This window comes from Girardinichthys multiradiatus, chromosome 3 (assembly GCF_021462225.1).
Source record: "Girardinichthys multiradiatus isolate DD_20200921_A chromosome 3, DD_fGirMul_XY1, whole genome shotgun sequence".
NCBI classification, from domain to species: Eukaryota; Metazoa; Chordata; class Actinopteri; order Cyprinodontiformes; family Goodeidae; genus Girardinichthys; species Girardinichthys multiradiatus.
Window position 1 is genome coordinate 49,089,106 of NC_061796.1, and position 19,911 is coordinate 49,109,016.

Sequence of the window (19,911 nt, forward strand, 5' to 3'; positions counted from 1 at the left end):
TTCTCTGGCAGCTTAGGAGAAAACTGTTTAGAATGAAGGTTGTTCTCAAACCTTTTATTGTTCTCAGAAGATGGATCATTTTCCTGGTTTTCATTCTGTAGTGGAGCAAATCTGTTCTGGAGGAGAACTCCATCATTTCCAGCTGTCTCACTCCTATCAGTTGTTGTGACAGCAGCTCGCTGTCAAAGTCTCCTTTTCCCAGGGGAAATGGGGACATTTCTCTGTAATTCTGGCCATTCTAATTTCTTAAATTGCTGAGATCTTCCAGTGAGTCGTCCACCTTGATTTTTTTGGGCATGCCCCTAAAACATGCCAGGGGGGTCTGCTGGTAGGTTTATTCTCAGTGTTCTGATTGACGGCTGAGTTGTTGAGCTGGCTGTCACTGCTTGGGATCACAGGTAGAGTTGAATCATCGTTGTACCTCATATTCAACTCCACATTCACTTCTAGTCCATGGATTTTCATCTCCAAAACAGACAATTTCTGTAAATGTTTGTTGAAGTCCTCTGTGGTGAAGGGAGGCATTTTGTGCTGATTAGCTGTCGTCAACTTGTCCTTCTTTGAAGTTTGATTATAAAAGCATCAAAATCCTTTAGAAAAAAAAATAAAAAAATAATATCACCTCCTCCTCCACCTTCTTTCACTCAGATTTTTTTTAAATTGTTTTTTACTCAGTTCAGAGTTAATAGATCATAGTTAGACCAACAGAGTGAGTTTCCATCCACTCAAAGAACTGAGTGGATGGAAACAAAATTTACCAAGTTCTTCACAAAACTAAACGCACATAGAGCAGAACCATAGAACTGACGCACCGGACAGATGGTTGAATTTATCTGGGCTGGATGACCCTGCAGCCTGAGGATGGTTCTAAAGAACCTTTGCCTCGTCTTTAATTCCAGATGAGTTGATGGAAAGGTTGGTGGGTGGAAGGATGGCCAGTCTGTAAGACATACAGAGGGGAGGTTTGGCAGCTAGGCAGAGAAGCTAACTGAGAGACAGTCTGTGAGGTAGGTACTAGTTTACTGAGGCGGTCAGTACACCGAGGGGTTCTGTTTGAAACTGGTCAAAAACAGCAGAACAAAGAGCTGGAAGGACAGAGTCCACAGGGTCAAGTGATAAGATCCTCAATCACTGATTTAAAAAATGAATTCAAAGTCCAAAACTACCATAAAAAACTAATAACTTAAAAGATTTGGAACATTAAAACAAAACAAAAATGTGATTTTTTTGAACATTTTCATTGCTAAAATTTAAAATGATCTAAATTGTAAAGTGGTCTAAAACAATAATTTAACTTAAGCAGTGGGTTTTGTTGAGTCCGTTTTGTTCTGTAACTGCAGCCCAGAATCTACAGAATCAGACAACTGTTATTGATCAGTGATTCTGTTTGGTTTGGCCCACAGAGCACGCTCAGCTGGGCTTTGTTGATTGGACGGACTGATACTAAGGAATCTGCAGACTTCTTAGTGGATTACCAGGATTCTAGCTCTAGACTTTGTATCAGAGGAGGTCTAGCTAATGGTTAAGGACCAAAACCATCTGCTGTGGGACCGGTATCTCTCTTAATCACCTGGCTTCACCTGATTGACTGTTCAAGTTAAGCAAACTGTAGATTTTAAAGGTCGTAGTCACATTGAGTCAATGAACCTGAGAATGTTTGTGGTGTATGAATCAGCCAATCAGAGGAGAGAATGCTCTGATCCTCCTCCTCATCTTGTTGCTCTTCTTCTTCTTGTATATCTGCAGCCCAACGATGCAGACTAAAGGAAGCTCCTGGTGAGATACTCGTCCCCCTCACTCTTAACCTCCTGTCTCCTTCACTCTGTCTTCAGATCCGCTGCTGGTTTATTCACAGGTTCTAACTGGTTGTTTCCCAGTAAACACTGTGTTTCTCTATAGTTCTTCTATAGAATAGTTGGTCCAGACTGAACAGGTGAGTGTCTGAGTTTGGTCATGGGGTCGTCCATGGGCAGGTAACAGATGTGAAGCTGTCAGCAGCTTGTCTTAGAGTTCCAGTGAAGCTGATGATCTTCACTCAACTGCGTCTGCTTTTTATTTCTACACTTCTGTTAGACTCCAGTTTGATCTAACTGCAGAGAGTACCTGATTCTGTTTGTCTAACTTGGATCCAGCTGCTGCTCCTTTGAGGACTACAAGCTGACCACTGAATGGCTACTGAACCAGACCCGGCATCGACCCAAGGTGGCCGTAATCTGTGGATCAGGACTTGGGCTACTGGCTGAAGGAGCTACTAACAAACAGACCTTCAGGTACCAGGACATCCCGAATTTCCCCGTCAGTACAGGTGAGTAGGTGATTTCACCTGGTGTAATTGTATGTAATGGTGCAGATGTTTTTTTAGGTCAGCAGCAGGAAACAGTTTGAGAGGAGGTTCTGATTCAGGAAATCAATCTCCTCCTTACACTCACGTACACATTAAGATATCTCATGAAATATTCAGTTCTTTGTAAATAAATGTTCACATATCAATGTCTGTCATTTAATTCTTCTTAAACACCAAACATGAACCTTGTTTTACTTATCAAACAAAAGTTTAAAAAAATTATATTTTAGCTGAGAGAAAAGTTAGGACACCCAACCCCCAATGTCTATTCTTACCCCCTTTGGTTGAAATACCTTCAGAAAGTTGTCTCTTGTCTCCATCTACCATCTCTGATATTAGTCTGAGAAACGTTTGTCCCACTTTTCATTCCTAGCTGTTTAAGGGGTTTCTGGCATGTTCAACCCATTTCAAGTCACTTGGTCCAGAACTTTCCATTTCTTTGATCACTGCTTTGGGTCAACATCATGTTGCAGGTTCCACTTCTGCTTCCTGTTTTAAGGATTTTTCTAGATGGTCTCACATTTTTCTCAAGCACCTTCTGATGCACGGTAGAGTTCACGGTGGACTCTATGATGGTGACTTGACCAGGTCCTGCTGCAATAAGGCATTGCCAAACCATGAAACTTCCACTTCGCGTGTGACTATCGTTGCTCCCATTGGACAGAAATGACGGGGGGTGGGACAGAACAATTCAATTCAGTTTATTTATATAGCGCCAATTCACAACACATGTTGTCTCAAGGCACTTCACAACAGTTAGATTCAGTTATTTATTCAAATTGGATAAAAAGTTTTTCCATCTAAGGAAACCCAGCAGATTGCATCCAGTCAGTGACTTGCAGCATTCACTCCTCCTGGATGAGCATGTAGAGACAGTGGACAGTCACTGGTGTTGACTTTGCAGCAATCCCTCATACTGAGCATGCATTTTTGTTATTTTTATTGTTTCCATTTTTGCTGTTACAACGGATGGGTGTAGAGATGCCTGCTAGCCACCAGCTAAACGGACTGTGAAGAACAACAATAAAACCTGTGCAGTGTTGGATGGAAATGTCCTGGAGATCAGCTACCAGCTGCTCCAATCAGCATTTTGGATGTTCCTGAACCTGGAGCTGATGCTCCCAGTCTGGAGTGCCTTCTCAGCTGTGAGTAGAAGGGTTGTAGGACCACAGGGGAGCCTTTAAACCTCCTCAGCTGCTTTCCTGCAAACAGCACAGAATCTGTATTTGTGGAGCACTTTCTGTTTTTTCTGACTTTGGACACTAAGGAACCCGAAGCTCCTTACCTTCTTCAAAGGTGCTCCGTTGTTGAAGAGTTTTCCTGGGGGAGTGGGCCAGATGACTAGCATAAAATCCTGCTGGAGTCAGGTTGGAGTTAGTCTGTTTGGTGACCATAATAGTCCCTCTCCCTTCAACTTACCTGTGAGAAGACATATCCACAGGAAATATGTCCATTGCTTCTCTGTCAACAGCAGACAGGCTGATGTCCAGAGAACTTACCATGGTTCTGATCTGTCTTTCTCTAAAACCTTTTCAGGTGTCATCCTGGATGCAGTGGCTGGTCTACAGAGATGATGGTGACAGCTGTGGTTTGGGCTTACTGAGCTGTAGCCATGGTAACAGCTGTCTTTTTGTTCTCCAGTTCCAGGTCATGAAGGCTGCCTGGTGTTTGGGACAATCGATGAAACCCCCTGTGTCTTCATGAAGGGTCACTTCCATCTGTACGAAGGTTACTCGCTCTGTCAGGTGGGTCCTCTTCACCTCTACCCAGCATGCACTGGGACAGAAACATCAGAAAGATTGTGAAAAGGATGGTAAGCCAGAGAGGACACCATTCTTTAGATTTAAGTCTCTCAGGACCAGTTTCGACTCTCCTGCTGTGATGGATGCTGTGTGTTATCAGAACATCCAGGCAGGTTAGAACTTCCACACAGAGTTCAGACATCATCATGATATCACAGTTGATGTTGAAGATCTGGACCTGAACAAAGACACTAGTTCTGACATGCATCTAGAGAAGTTCAATTCAATTCAGTTTATTTATATAGCCCCAATTCAAAACACATGTTGTCTCAAGGTTCTTCACAACAGTCAGGTTCATACATTCCAATTAATCGTAACTATTGAACAGTTTAGTCAAAGTTTGTTATTTATTCAAATTGGATAAAAAGTTTTTCTATCTAAGGAAACCCAGCAGATTGCATCCAGTCAGTGACTTGCAGCATTCACTCCTCCTGGATGAGCATGTAGAGACAGTGGACAGTCACTGGTGTTGACTTAGCAGCAATCCCTCATACTGAGCATGCATGTACCGACAGTGGAGAGGAAAAACTCCCTTTTAACAGGAAGAAACCTCCAGCAGAACCAGAACCAGGCTCAGTGTGAGCGGCCATCTGCCACGACCGACTGGGGGTTAGAGAGAACAGAGCAGAGACACAAAGAGAACAAAGAAGCACTGATCCAGGAGTACTTTCTATGGGAAGGAAAAGTAAATGTTAATGGATGTACAAGTCCTTCTCAAAATATTAGCATATTGTAATAAAGTTAATTATTTTCCATAATGTAATGATGAAAATGTAACATTCATATATTTTAGATTCATTGCACACTAACTGAAATATTTCAGGTCTTTTATTGTCTTAATACGGATGATTTTGGCATACAGCTCATGAAAACCCAAAATTCCTATCTCACAAAATTAGCATATCATTAAAAGGGTCTCTAAACGAGCTATGAACCTAATCATCTGAATCAACGAGTTAACTCTAAACACCTGCAAAAGATTCCTGAGGCCTTTAAAACTCCCAGCCTGGTTCATCACTCAAAACCCCAATCATTGGTAAGACTGCCGACCTGACTGCTGTCCAGAAGGCCACTATTGACACCCTCAAGCAAGAGGGTAAGACACAGAAAGACATTTCTGAACGAATAGGCTGTTCCCAGAGTGCTGTATCAAGGCACCTCAGTGGGAAGTCTGTGGGAAGGAAAAAGTGTGGCAGAAAACGCTGCACAACGAGAAGAGGTGACCGGACCCTGAGGAAGATTGTGGAGAAGGGCCGATTCCAGACCTTGGGGGACCTGTGGAAGCAGTGGACTGAGTCTGGAGTAGAAACATCCAGAGCCACCGTGCACAGGCGTGTGCAGGAAATGGGCTACAGGTGCCGTATTCCCCAGGTCAAGCTACTTTTGAACCAGAAACAGCGGCAGAAGCGCCTGACCTGGGCTACAGAGAAGCAGCACTGGACTGTTGCTCAGTGGTCCAAAGTACTTTTTTCGGATGAAAGCAAATTCTGCATGTCATTCGGAAATCAAGGTGCCAGAGTCTGGAGGAAGACTGGGGAGAAGGAAATGCCAAAATGCCAGAAGTCCAGTGTCAAGTACCCACAGTCAGTGATGGTCTGGGGTGCCGTGTCAGCTGCTGGTGTTGGTCCACTGTGTTTTATCAAGGGCAGGGTCAATGCAGCTAGCTATCAGGAGATTTTGGAGCACTTCATGCTTCCATCTGTTGAAAAGCTTTATGGAGATGAAGATTTCATTTTTCAGCACGACCTGGCACCTGCTCACAGTGCCAAAACCACTGGTAAATGGTTTACTGACCATGGTATCACTGTGCTCAATTGGCCTGCCAACTCTCCTGACCTGAACCCCATAGACAATCTGTGGGATATTGTGAAGAGAACGTTGAGAGACTCAAGACCCAACACTCTGGATGAGCTAAAGGCCGCTATCGAAGCATCCTGGGCCTCCATAAGACCTCAGCAGTGCCACATGCTGATTGCCTCCATGCCACGCCGCATTGAAGCAGTCATTTCTGCAAAAGGATTCCCGACCAAGTATTGAGTGCATAACTGTACATGATTATTTGAAGGTTGACGTTTTTTGCATTAAAAACACTTTTCTTTTATTGGTCGGATGAAATATGCTAATTTTGTGAGATAGGAATTTTGGGTTTTCATGAGCTGTATGCCAAAATCATCCGTATTAAGACAATAAAAGACCTGAAATATTTCAGTTAGTGTGCAATGAATCTAAAATATATGAATGTTAAATTTTCATCATGACATTATGGAAAATAATTAACTTTATCACAATATGCTAATATTTTGAGAAGGACCTGTACAGGGGTTGGACAATGAAACTGAAACACCTGGTTTTAGACCACAATAATTTATTAGTATGGTGTAGGGCCTCCTTTTGCAGCCAATACAGCATCAATTCATCTTGGTAATGACATATACAAGTCCTGCACAGTGGTCAGAGGGCTTTTAAGCCATTCTTCTTGCAGGATAGTGGCCATGTCACTACGTGATACTGGTGGAGGAAAACGTTTCCTGACTCGCTCCTCCAAAACACCCCAAAGTGACTCAATAATATTTAGATCTGGTGACTGTGCAGGCCATGGGAGATGTTCAACTTCACTTTTATCTTCATCATACCAATCTTTCACCAGTCTTGCTGTGTGTATTGGTGCATTGTCATCCTGATACATGGCACCACCTTCAGGATACAATGTTTGAACCATTGGATGCACATGGTCCTCAAGAATGGTTCGGTAGTCCTTGGCAGTGACGCGCCCATCTAGCACAAGTATTGGGCCAAGGGAATGCCATGATATGGCAGCCCAAACCATCACTGATCCACCCCCATGCTTCACTCTGGGCATGCAACAGTCTGGGTGGTACGCTTCTTTGGGGCTTCTCCACACCGTAACTCTCCTGGATGTGGGGAAAACAGTAAAGGTGGACTCATCAGAGAACAATACATGTTTCACATTGTCCACAGCCCAAGATTTGTGCTCCTTGCACCATTGAAACCGACGTTTGGCATTGGCATGAGTGACCAAAGGTTTGGCTATAGCAGCCCGGCCGTGTATATTGACCCTGTGGAGCTCCTGACGGACAGTTCTGGTGGAAACAGGAGATTTGAGGTGCACATTTAATTCTGCCGTGATTTGGGCAGCCGTATGTTTTTTGGATACAATCCGGGTTAGCACCCGAACATCCCTTTCAGACAGCTTCCTCTTGCGTCCACAGTTAATCCTGTTGGATGTGGTTCGTCCTTCTTGGTGGTATGCTGACATTACCCTGGATACCGTGGCTCTTGATACATCACAAAGACTTGCTGTCTTGGTCACAGATGAACCAGCAAGACGTGCACCAACAATTTGTCCTCTTTTGAACTCTGGTATGTCACCCATAATGTTGTGTGCATTTCAATATTTTGAGTAAAACTGTGCTCTTACCCTGCTAATTGAACCTTCACACTCTGCTCTTACTGGTGCAATGTGCAATCAATGAAGACTGGCTACCAGGCTGGTCCAATTTAGCCATTAAACCTCCCACACTAAAATGAGTGGTGTTTCACTTTCATTGTTCAACCCCTGTAGCTCCTTTAGTCGTTTCATCTAGAAAGAAAAACAGATAAACTCTGAACCAGTTTTCAAGGTTAGAGTCTGAAAGAGAGAACATAGAGTTAGTCACAGTAGAAGCTCAGTCAGTAGCCATGTCTAGGAGAGAGAAAGGGTTAAACAGTAAAAGACAGGTCTATGTGGATCATCGGTAGAAGGTGAGCATTAAGTTGTTGCCAGCAGAAGCTTGGACGATGCCCCCCTCCAAAAAGGTGTCACAGGTAGACACAGAGTCAGGCCAGGTGTAGCTTCTAGGAAGAGAAAAGAGAGAGAACAAAGTTAAAAACTGAAATAACAGCAAATAATACAAGATTGGAGGAAAGTTTTAAGCCTAGCCTTAAAAGTAGACAGGGTGTCTGCCTCACGGACTAAAACTGGGAGCTGGTTCCACAGGAGAGGAGCCTGATAACTAAAGGATCTGCCTCCCATTCTACTTCTAGAGACTCTAGGAACCACCAGTAAACCTGCAGTCTGAGAACGAAGTGCTCTGTTAGGAACATATGGACCAATCAGATCTCTGATGTATGATGGAGCTAGATCATTAAGGGCTTTATATGTGAGGAGGAGAATTTTAAATTATATTCTGGATTTAACAGGGAGCCAATGAAGAGAAGCTAAAATAGGAGAAATATGATCTCTCTTTTTAATTTTTATCAGAACTCTTGCTGCAGCATTTTGAATCAGTTGAAGGCTTTTAACTGCATTTTGTGGACATCCTGATAGTAAAGAATTACAATAGTCCAGCCTTGAAGTAACAAATGCATGGACTAGTTTTTCAGCATCACTCCTGGACAGGATATTTCTAATTCTGGCAATGTTCTGGAGGTGAAAGAAGGAAATCCTAGAAACCTGTTTAATATGGGATTTAAATGACATGTCCTTGTCAAAGTTAACACCAAGGTTTTTTACTTTATTACCAGAGGTCAATTTAATGCCATCCAGGTTACGTTTTTTAAAGACTCCGGTTCAAAGACGACAACTTCTGTCTTGTCTGAATTTAGAAGCAAAACATTTAACGTCATCCAAGTTTTTATTTCTTCAAGACATGCTTGTAGTCTATCTAACTGGTTGGGCTCATCAGGATTTATGGATAAGTAAAGCTGAGTATCATCAGCGTAACAGTGAAAATATATTCTATGCTGCCTGATAATTTTAACTATTGGAAGCATATATATAGTAAAGAGAATTGGCCCAAGTACTGAACCCTGTGGTACTCCACAATTAACCCTGGAGTTTAAAGGTGATTTATCATTTACATGAACAAACTGGAATCTGTCAGACAGATAAGATTTAAACCAGCCTAGCGCTGTTCCCCTGATCCCTACAGCATATTCCAGCCTTTTTAAGAGAATATTATGATTGACTGGATCAAATGCAGCACTGAGATCTAACAGAACCAGAACAGACACAAGTCCGTTATCTGAGGCCATAAGAATATCATTAGTGACTTTCAGCAGAGCTGTTTCAGTGCTATGATGAGCTCTGAAACCTGACTGAAACTCTTCAAACAGATCATTGCTGTATAAATGTTCACACATTTGATTAGCAACTATTTTCTCAAGAATTTTAGATAAGAATGGAAGATTGGATATAGGTCTGTAATTTATTAAATCATCTCGATAAAGCGAAGGTTTCTTAAGTAAAGGTTTAATTACAGCTAACTTAAAAGCCTGTGGTTCTGATCCATTTACTAAAGATAGATTAATCATGTCTAAAATGGGGCTGGTAATCAGAGGGAACACTTCCTTAAATAATTTGGTTGGGATTGGGTCTAACATACAAGTTGAAGGTTTAGATGAAGCTAATATTTCTGATAACTCAGGAAGCTCCACAGGATCAAAACAGTCCAAACACAGATCAGGTTCTGCAGTTATTTCCAATGTTGTCTCACTTGCTGAAGATGAAGTAATCATCTTCAGGAGTATGTCAAAGATTTTATTTTTAATAGAATCTATTTTATTTAAGAAGAATCCCATAAAGTCATGACTACTGAGAGCTAAGGGAATGGATGGCTCAACAGAGCTATGACTCTGTGTAAGTTTAGCAACTGTACTAAAGAGAAACCTATGATTATTCTTGTTCTCTTCTATTAATGATGAGAAATAAGCTGTTCTAGCTTGGTGAAGTGTCTTTTTATACAACAGTAGGCTATTTTTCCAGATTAAGTAGGAATCCTGACATGTTCCAGGTTAATGGCGTGCTAAGCAGTTGCGTTACTCGAATCTCCTGCATGAGTCTCGATGTTAAGAGAAAAATAAAGACTCTCCACTATAAATATATTTGTTAGACTTCAAAATATAAACATAAGTCAACAAAAGGAAGCCCAAATATCAATAAAAGTACTCTTTAAACCCACGCTGTCATCAATTAGAAGACTCTGGGCACAACTATGCTATGTCAATTGAGGTGGCTAATGCTAATGTTAACAGCAAACGAGACAGAGAGACCATCACGCCGACAAATACTCCTGAAAAAGGACAAATGGAAAAGAAAGTTAAAGGTAATAGCGACGAGACAGTTCCTGAGGAAGCAGTCGGATCCATACTTGGTGCTTTAGAAGCTCTAGGAAAACGGGTTGATAACCGGTTGGATGATATTAGCACCCAGCTACAGCAGCACAGAGCCATGCTAGCTACAATTGCTAAAACAGTACAGATCAACTCAGAAGATATTAAAGAGTGCAAGAACAAAGTTAGAAACGTAGAAGCACAAGTAGAATGTCTTCAAAAGGAAAAGGAGGAAATGCAGGAGCATTTGAGGAGCCAAGAAAGATACAAACGAAGGTAAAAAAGAAAAAGTTAAAGAAGACCTCAAAATGGAAGTTGTGCAGCTGCTAAGCAGAATTTTACCTGATCAGGCTGATAAGATGGAGGATGCCATTGATGTAGTTCATAGAGTGGGGAGACCAGCAGAAAACTATCACAGACAGATATTAATCGTCTTTGCCAAAAGAAGTGTAAGAGATGAGGTGTGAAAGTAAACTAAGTCATCAAGGATCTGTAAAGAAGAAGGGATTCAGCTTGCGGAGGATCTAACCCAGGAGGACTGGAAATCCAGGCAGGTGCTATGGCCAAGAATTGAGAAGGCATGGAAGGAGGGTAAGGCTTCGCCTACATCGAAGGAAAGCGTATTTCAGGTTTAAGTGTTAGCAGTATAATAGGGTTGTTTGAATATTAATAGTGGAGAAATTTGATTCATGGAACTGTTCAGGGGACTCTTCTCAAGTGTTTATACTCTATCTCCTAGTGTAACAAACTACTATTAAAATCTTTTATAAGGATAAGTAAACTAAAATGGCCAGTACAGAAATAAGGGTGACAAATTAATAGCAAATAGTTAATTCTCTTGTTTTTTGGGTTACATTTGTTAGTGTTATTTATTATGCTTTATTTTGAAGGTCTTCGGCGGAAGTTAGCTCAGTTTCTTTTCTCTGGTTTACCGGTCCGCCATTACTTGGTAAAAATATCTTCCTTACTGGAGTTTAATTGCTGTTGTCAACTCCAATATAAATGATTGTCCTTCCATTTAGCTTCCAGGTCAGATTGGGAACAAGGTATGAGTTGTTGGTTTTATTTTATTTGCTGTTCAAACAAATTTGTAGGACATGTTGATCTGTGATGTTAACTAGTCATTCAGACCCCTGTGGTTACGAGCCTTGTCTTATTTTCTTTTTCTAGCTTTTACGTTGTTTTGTGAAGACACGGATCACATTAAAGGAACTTTATAAAACATCAGTACGCTTCACCTTAATTTCTGACTGGAGATAGCTACACCTAGGACTTGAGGTTTATTCTTTGTTAATTTTGTTCTTCTATTAAAGTGTTCTTCTGTTATTGTTCACAATTCAGTCAGGATTTGTTTTAAAAACTGATATTCTCTTTTTTTCTTTCAATGTGATAGGGCTCAAAGACTGTTAAGCATAAAGCAGTGTTTTTATTTTGCAAAGGTCAAAAGGCCAACTGTACTTTTCTTCAAGAGACACACTCGGAATCAACAGATGTGAAATTTTGAACTCAACAATGGGGTGATAAGATTATTTTTAGTCATGGAACAAATCGCTGTGCAGGAATAGCAATTTGCTTTAATAGATGTTCTTATTTTTTCAAGAATCAGATAAAGATGGACACTGAGCAGCAATGTGTGTTAGATATTGACAATAATCTGATTATTACAATTAATGTTTATGAATATAATATTGATCAAAAAAAGACTGTTATTACATCAGATCACAACAATTATTAAGAAACTTCAGCAGAATTATTCCACTGAACATGTTGTCGTTGGAGGAGACTTTAATTTAACACCGAATGAATGGATGGACCGATGTCCATCAAAGTATTTTCAGGTGACTTTGAATCCAATATTGGAGGAATTTTTAAATACAAATAAACTAATTGATGTCTGGAGAAAAACTTTAATTATAATGTCAGTTGGATTAAACCAAATGGAATGTCAAGATCAAGAATCGATTACTGGTTGGTTACCGACTCCATACTGGAACACATTACTGAAGCCAACATCTCTTGCAGCCCTTTAAGTGATCATTGTGCGATAAACCTACGAGTTACAAAAAAAAATTCTAAAAATAAAATCAAGGGTTACTGGAAATGTAATTCTTCGTTCGTCGTCTTCCGCTTATCCAGGACTGGGTCGCGGGGGCAGCAGACTCAGCAGAGACGCCCAGACGTCCCTCTCTCCAGACACCTCCTCCAGTTCCTCCAGTGGGAGCCCAAGGCGTTCCCAGGCCAGCTGAGAGACATAGTCCCTCCAGCGTGTCCTGGGCCTCCTCCTGGTGGGACGTGCCTGGAACACCTCCCGAGGAAGGCGTCCAGGAGGCATCCGGTATAGATACCAGAGCCACCTCAACTGGCTCCTCTCAATGTGGAGGAGCAGCGGCTCTACTCCGAGCTCCTCACCCTATCTCTAAGGGAGTGCCCGGCCACCCTACGGAGGAAGCTCATTTCAGCCGCTTGTATCCGGGATCTCGTTCTTTCGGTCATGACCCAAAGTTCATGGCCATAGGTGAGGGTAGGAACGTAGACCGACCGGTAAATCGAGAGCTTCGCTTTTCGGCTCAGCTCTCTCTTCACCACAATGGACCGGCACAGCGCCCCCATTACTGTGGCAGCCGCACCGATCCTTCTGTCGATCTCCCGCTCCATTCTTCCCTCACTCGTGAACAAGACCCCGAGATACTTGAACTCCTCCACTTGAAGCAGGAACTCCCCTCCAACCTGAAGAGGACAAGCCACCCTTTTCCGGTCGAGTACCATGGCCTTCGGGTTGGGGAGAGGTTCAGTAATTCTAACTTACTGAAAAATGATCAATATTGTGAAAACATTAATAAAATAATTGAAGATGTTAAAAATGACGCTAATTTAGTTACAGCAATACAAAAATGGGAATTTTTTTAATTTACCGTAAGAAAGTTCTCTATTTCATATAGTAAAAAATGATAAAAACAAAAACTGAAAGCAACAAACTTAATCACAGAATTATTTTCATATTATCATAAATCAGATTGGAGTGAGGAAGACAGAACCAATATTAACATTTTACAGTCTGAACTGGATCAACATTATCAAAATAAAGCACGGGGAGCATATATACGCTCAAGAGCCAGATGGATGGAAGACGGAGAAAAAAATACTTCATATTTTTTCAGGTTAGAGAAACAAAGGCAGGAAAAAAATTCAATTAACTATCTCATAATTAATGGTGAGGAACGTACAAACATAAAACGTATATCAGAAGAAATTAGGGAATTTTATAGCACTCTTTTTACATCTTCATACTCCAAATAAGACACAGTATCATTTTTTTAGAAAAATTGAAAATGTTATTCCTACCATAGATACTACATTTAGAAATATTTGTGAAGAAGATTTCCATATAGAAGAATTTGACTGTGTTATTAAAATTGTAGCATCGGATAAAGCTCCTGGATCTGATGGTATAACTGCAAATTTTTACAAATTCTTTTGGAAAAAGATAAAAATGTTATTATTTAATGCGATTATGGAAAGCATCCAGAATAAAAAGCTCATGACAACAATGAAGCAGGGTATCATCACATTAATAATGGTGGAGAGGGTGGTAGGAGGGGCTCGTTGAAAAGTTGAACATGTGGCCCCAGTGTCCACCAAAAAAGGAAGAGTTTGTCCATACACCGTCACGGACAGTAAGGGGTCCTCAGTCCCTCTGTCCGGGGGGTTCTGTGGGGGCCCTCAGTAGTGGTCTGGCCCAAAGCTGGGTTCATCCCAGGCTGGCAGCTGAAGTGAAGGTTGCTGATGTTGACCTCCACGTGGTGGACCACCCCATCCTCGATACGGGCGTCGCCCTGGGCCTCCTCTGGGTCCATACCCACGCCCATATGCCTTGTACGGACATTCTCGGCTCCAATGACCCTGCTCCTCACAGTGGTAGCAAGCGTCAGCACCCTCCCATCGCCTTGGTGGTCCTCCACGGAATCCACGGCCCCTTGGCCCGCCTCTGCCCCTGAACCGGCCTGGTTGGGCATGATAAGGACCAGAGGTTGCAGACCTCGGTGCAATCGTGTCCTGATGACCAGGAAATGGAGGAGTCTGGGGGCCCTGAGAAACCGCACCTTCATACATTATTTTGGGAGTTTTGTTGTCTTTCTTCTTGTCTCCTGCTTTCTGCTTTGCTTCGGCTAACTGCATTTTTAACAATTGGGTCTGCAGGGTCTTAAGTTCCTCCTCATCTTTCTTATGTTCCTCTCTTATTTTGGACAGGTGATGGATCAGATGGCGATCCCAAGTTCCAGTGTCCGCTCCAAACATGTCAGGATTGTCGTCCATACTGGCCTTCACCTGATGGGTAGTCCTTTAAGGACAGCATCTCTGAACCAGTCTCGCTGTGCCCCCTCATTAGCTGGGTTAGTTCCTGTCTGAGTTTACCACATGGATTTACACTGATCCAGGTATTCCCTGGGGTTAATTTTAGGGTCCCATTCAAACTTGGGGATGGTGTGCCCCCAGGTTACTAGGTATGCTGTTCTCAATGCATCACCTAGCCAGTGGACATGCTGGGTGAAGAGGTCAGAATCCGGGGCTCCTGAGGTGTAAGCAGCAGTCTCAATCTCTCTACATGTGTGGTGTGGTATGCACCGTCCTGCCACTGCTCTATAATCTCCCAATGCTAGCGTGGTGCCTGCCGTCAGGGTGTCTAAAGTCTGAAGCCACACTGCTGCTCCTTCAGTTATGGGGGGCAGTTTGTCGCAGAGAGCCGTAATGTCACCCAGAGAGAAAGGTTTATACCTACAGGGGGCTCCAGAGCCTTGTTGCTGTAAAAGGGGGTAATTGGTTTTTGGGGCATAACTAAAGCCTTCTGGTTTAGCTGCAGCTTTGCGGGGTAAATGTTCCCTTAACTGTCCAACTGTGTGACTGCGTATTGGGGATCCGTCCTCAGGATGGTTTTGCTGCGGATCTGCTCTGTCTTTCCAGTTTCCTGTGGCATGCTGTGCCTGCTTACCTGCAGCTCTACAGCTGGGGTAGAGGTGTAACAAGGTGTGGGTGTGAGAAAAGAATTGAGACACAAAACCCTATTTGGCCTCCAGGATCCACTTAGCATTAAAGCCACTGAACCTTCCGGATCAGTCCCTGCTCCTTGTAAGCCAGAGCCTGGGCCGGGTGCCCCGAATGGTTCCCGTGCCCCAGCCTCTGAAAGTAGAGAGGCCGGCTGGGAGGATGGCTGTGGAGGCGAGTAGAAGGGGTTTGTTTTACTTATGCCTCGTTGTTGCTGTTCTTGTCTTTCTCTTACCTCTCTGTCCTGAAATGCTCTCTTTTCTGCATCATAGAAGGAACCTGCAGCTACTGACATGGATGAGCTGGAACATCCGCTGAAAGATCCACCTTTATCAGCTGGAATGTCCAAGCCCTGCACTACAAATGTTCCATTTTCAGAATGATTGTTCAAAGATTTAAATTCGACTGCACTCCCAGTCGCTTGTGTAATTCCTCCGTGTGACCACTAGATGGGACTCTAACCCTTCATAAATTTCTGACTGAATCAGTCACATGTTTTTTAACTTGTAATTATTTGTGTTTTGCCAAAACACAGGACTTCAACCTAGCTTATCTTTATTAATTCGTCAATTAATAAGTGAGGACGCCACGCCCAGCAATTAGGACTTTAACCTTCAAGGCCTTTAACCTTTTATCACCTTTAAATAAACTTTAAAGTTGCTTATTTAGCATTAAACCCTATATTTAGGCTATCACTTTCAGGGTCAACATGAATGTTAAAATCCCCCACTATAATAACCTTATTAGGGCCTGGTGGAGGGTACCAAACAACAAACAGAAGTGGTTTTATTGGTTTACAATTTGGATGAGGAAAACTAAGGATTAAATATTCAAAAGAGTTGTAGCTATTGATTGGTCTGGGACTAATCAATAAATCAGACTGAAAGATGGTTGCTACTCCTCCTCCTTGCCCAGTATTTTGAGGAATGTGAAAATTTAAATAATTAGTAGGAGTTGACTCATTTATAGTAACATAATCCTCTTGCTGCAGCCAGGTTTCTGTGAGGCAAAATAAATCAATCTGATTGTCGCAAATCAGGTCACTAACTAGCAAAGTCTTTGAAGAGAGAGATCTTATGTTCAGTAAGCCACATTTAATTGTTTTATTTTTCTTTTCAGTCTGAGTTGTGTTTATTTTTATGAGATTTTCCTGATTTCCTCCTTTTAGATTATTTTTTAATCTATTCAGTTTTGGCCGTGGGCGAGACACTGTCTTAATAGGGTAATGGCTGGGTAGCAGTACAGAAGCTGCAGAGAGGAGTGTTAAACTACGACCCTGCTTCCTGGTCTGAACCCTGGGTTGTCAGAGTTTTGGAGAACTCATAAATTCGGCCAGATTCCTAGAAAGAAGAGCAGCTCCATCCAAAGTGGGATGGATGCCGTCTCTCCGGATCAGACCAGGTTTTCCCCAAAATGTTCACCAGTTATCAATGTAACCCACATTGTTTTCTGGACACCATCTAGACAGCCAGCTGTTGAATGACAGCATGCGGCTAAACATGTCGTCACTGGTCAGATCAGGGAGGGGACCAGAGAAAATGACGGAGCCCGACATTATTTTGGCAAAATTACACACCGAAGCAACACTAACTTTGGTGGCCTCCGATTGACGTAACTAGGTGTCTTACTGCCAGCGTGAATAACAATATTACTGTATTTATGCTGATCCTTAGTCAGCAGTTTCAGGTAGGATTTGATGCTGCCTTTTCTGGCCCCTGGCAGACATTTGACTATGGTCGCTGGTGTCTCTAGTGCCACGTTTCTGACTATGGAGCTGCCAATGACCAGAGTTGGTTTCTCAGCGGGTGTGTTGCTGAGCGGGGAAAATCTGTTAGAAACGCAGACGGGTTGGTGGTGACCTGTGGGCTGGGATCTAGGACTATACTTTCTACGTACCATCACCCAGCCGGCCTGAGGCCCCGGCTGCACGGGCTCTGCTGGAGGACTGCTACGGGGAGCTACCCTCGATGGCTCAGCGCTGGCTAAGGGGCCTCGGCTATCTGCTGGATTTTCAACAGCGCGGAGCCGGGCCTCCAATTCTGACACCCTCGCCTCCAAAGCTACAAAAATGCTACATTTATTACACGTCCAATTATCACTAAAGGAGGCAGAGGAGTAACTGAACATCTGATACAGAGAGAAGGAGAGAGGAGAAGACTCAGAGAGAGAAACAGCAGAACAGGTAGCCATGATGGAGCTAAAGCTAAGCTAGCAACCCTTTACCACTACTAGAAAAACTGTGTAAAACACGGAGAGTCCCCAAATGTTAAATGCAGCAACAGAAAGTAAGTGTTTTAACGTGTTTATGTATTATAACAAGATATCACAGTAGAGAGAAATCAGATCACACACCAAACAATTCACCAACAGTGAGAACAGGAAGTGACGAACACGCCTTACCACACCTTCCAGGAGAAGGTCGTAGATACCAAGTAAAGTAGTAAACTGAAATATTAATTTTTTCAACACAATAAAAACTATTCAATGTAAATATCAGTTGAATGAATATTTGTAAAACTTCTGCTGGGCCCAAGCAGCATCACCAGCTCTTCAGTCCACAGAATATTTTTCCAAAAGGTCTTTGAGATCATCAAGATGTTTTTGTTAAATGTGAGACGGGCATTTGTGTTCTTTTGGGTCAGCAGTGGTTCTGGAACTCTTTTATGGAGGCCAATTTTGTGCAGTCTCTTTTTCTTACCATTGAATCACGACCTCTGACCTTAACTGAGGCAGTCAGGCCTGCAGAGCTTTCTCTCTACAGTCAGCAGTGTCTTCTGGTTCTGATTCTTGGTCTGAGATGTTAACGTCTCTGTTCACCTGTCTCAGGTCACCTTCCCTGTTAGGATCTTCAAGCTGATGGGAGTGGAGTCCGTGTTGGTGACAAACGCCTCTGGAGGAATCTGCCCGGACTTTAAGGTCGGAGACATCATGATCATTAAAGACCACATTAACCTACCGGGGTTTGCTGGACAGCACCCTCTGTGTGGACCCAATGATGAGCGGTGAGAAAAGGACACAAACCAGAACCAGAAGAACCACTTCCTTCATCCTAAACCTGTCCTCTGTCCAGGTTTGGGATCAGGTTTCCCTGCATGTCAGACGCATACAGCAAAGACCTGAGGACTCTGGCTCTGGATGTCAGTTCTGAGCTTGGCTGCAGCGACTTCATCAGAACCGGAGTCTACTGTATGGTGAGCGGACCCAACTTTGAGACCATCGCTGAGGCCAGAATGCTGCTGACGCTGGGCTGCGACTCTGTGGGTAAGACAGACACAGTACAGAAGGAGAGATAAGGACATGGACAAGATGGAGGGACAAGGGAGAGAAACTGAGACAGATGGGGGGATCAGATAGACATGAGGAACATAGTTCTGAAGCTGATTTGATTATTCTTTGACCTGGTCCATGTCTTTGGCTGATGTCTTTATGTTGAAAGGGTCCCATAGTGATCCATGGTTTCTGATTACTCTTTGCATCCAGTGGTTTTCTGGTTCTTGGTTCTCCTGCAGTGGATGATGTTCTGTGTTGCATGAAAACAACCCTTGATCCTAAATGTTTGTCTGCTAGAAAACCACCTTTAATGAGGTCTGGATCGTGTTGTGCCCCATTTCAAAAATTAGACCAAAACATTAATCACAACTGAAATCGGTCAGAAAAGCAGAATCTATTTCTTTATATGACCCAGTTTAAACCGAGAAAAACCCAGAGATGTAAAGCATGACTAACGATATTCCGTCTCCTGCTGAAGTGGTTTTCCCTTTCAAAGCTTCACGCATCGTCATCGTGAGGAATTAAAAACAGGTCATTTCACAGATCTACACAACTTTCATATAACAGACATTCTGACATGTACTCAGACCACACCCCTCTTGAGCAACACTTCAGGTCCATAAATACACTGATATTTTAAAGAGTCGTGTCCACTATCAGTGTGGGATAACAGGTTGTGGTGGCCAACGTAGAATCCAGCAAGAACATTTTCAAGGTACTGGAAGGAAGCAGTTTAATGTGCATGTAAGGTCAGAACTGTTGTGTTCGAGGTCACTACGCGCCGTTGGCTCGCCACTTTGTTCTGTGTGTTCTCTGATGTCTCATGTTCCATGCGTCCTCCAGGCATGAGCATGGTTCCTGAGGTGACTGTGGCCAAACACTGTGGACTCAGAGTTCTGGGTCTGACCCTCGTCACCAACAAGGTCTGTAAACCAAATGCAGAGTGGTTCTGTTTTCCTATCTGACACACGTCTGTAACGTGTTCACCTGTCGCTCCACAGGTGTCTCTGGACTACAGCCATGAAGAAAAGGTGAACCACAATGAGGTTCTGGAGATCTGCAAGATGAGGGCGGAGCTTCTGCAGAAACTTGTCACCACGTTGATTGGCCGCTGTCAGCAGAACATCAACACGCACTGACTCACACCTGAGACACGGACATCTATGACAGGGCCAGGATCAGCTGGTTCTTGTTGGGTTCACCAGTTTCGTTCTGCTGGGTTGGAAGGTGTTGTGGTGGATCACAAATGTTCGAGCATGTAAGCTGGTTCTTGTCAGGTTCTGATCTAGAGGTCTCTGTGAGTGTGGCAATCAAACATTAAACGTTTTTCAGTGAATGAAAATC

At 42.9% G+C, this 19,911-nt stretch overlaps 1 protein-coding gene across 1 annotated transcript; it reads left to right on the top strand.

Annotated features, from left to right (window-relative positions):
* Window positions 1–1,699: 1,699 nt before the first annotated feature.
* pnp4b (purine nucleoside phosphorylase 4b) lies at window positions 1,700–19,909 on the top strand. Its single transcript, XM_047360329.1, has 7 exons — window positions 1,700–1,776; window positions 2,133–2,305; window positions 3,986–4,089; window positions 18,124–18,299; window positions 18,368–18,558; window positions 19,411–19,490; window positions 19,569–19,909. Exons 1-7 carry the CDS (start codon window positions 1,754–1,756, stop codon window positions 19,704–19,706), a joined length of 885 nt encoding a protein of 294 aa, XP_047216285.1. The 5' UTR covers window positions 1,700–1,753; the 3' UTR covers window positions 19,707–19,909.
* The last annotated feature ends 2 nt before the right edge of the window (window positions 19,910–19,911 follow it).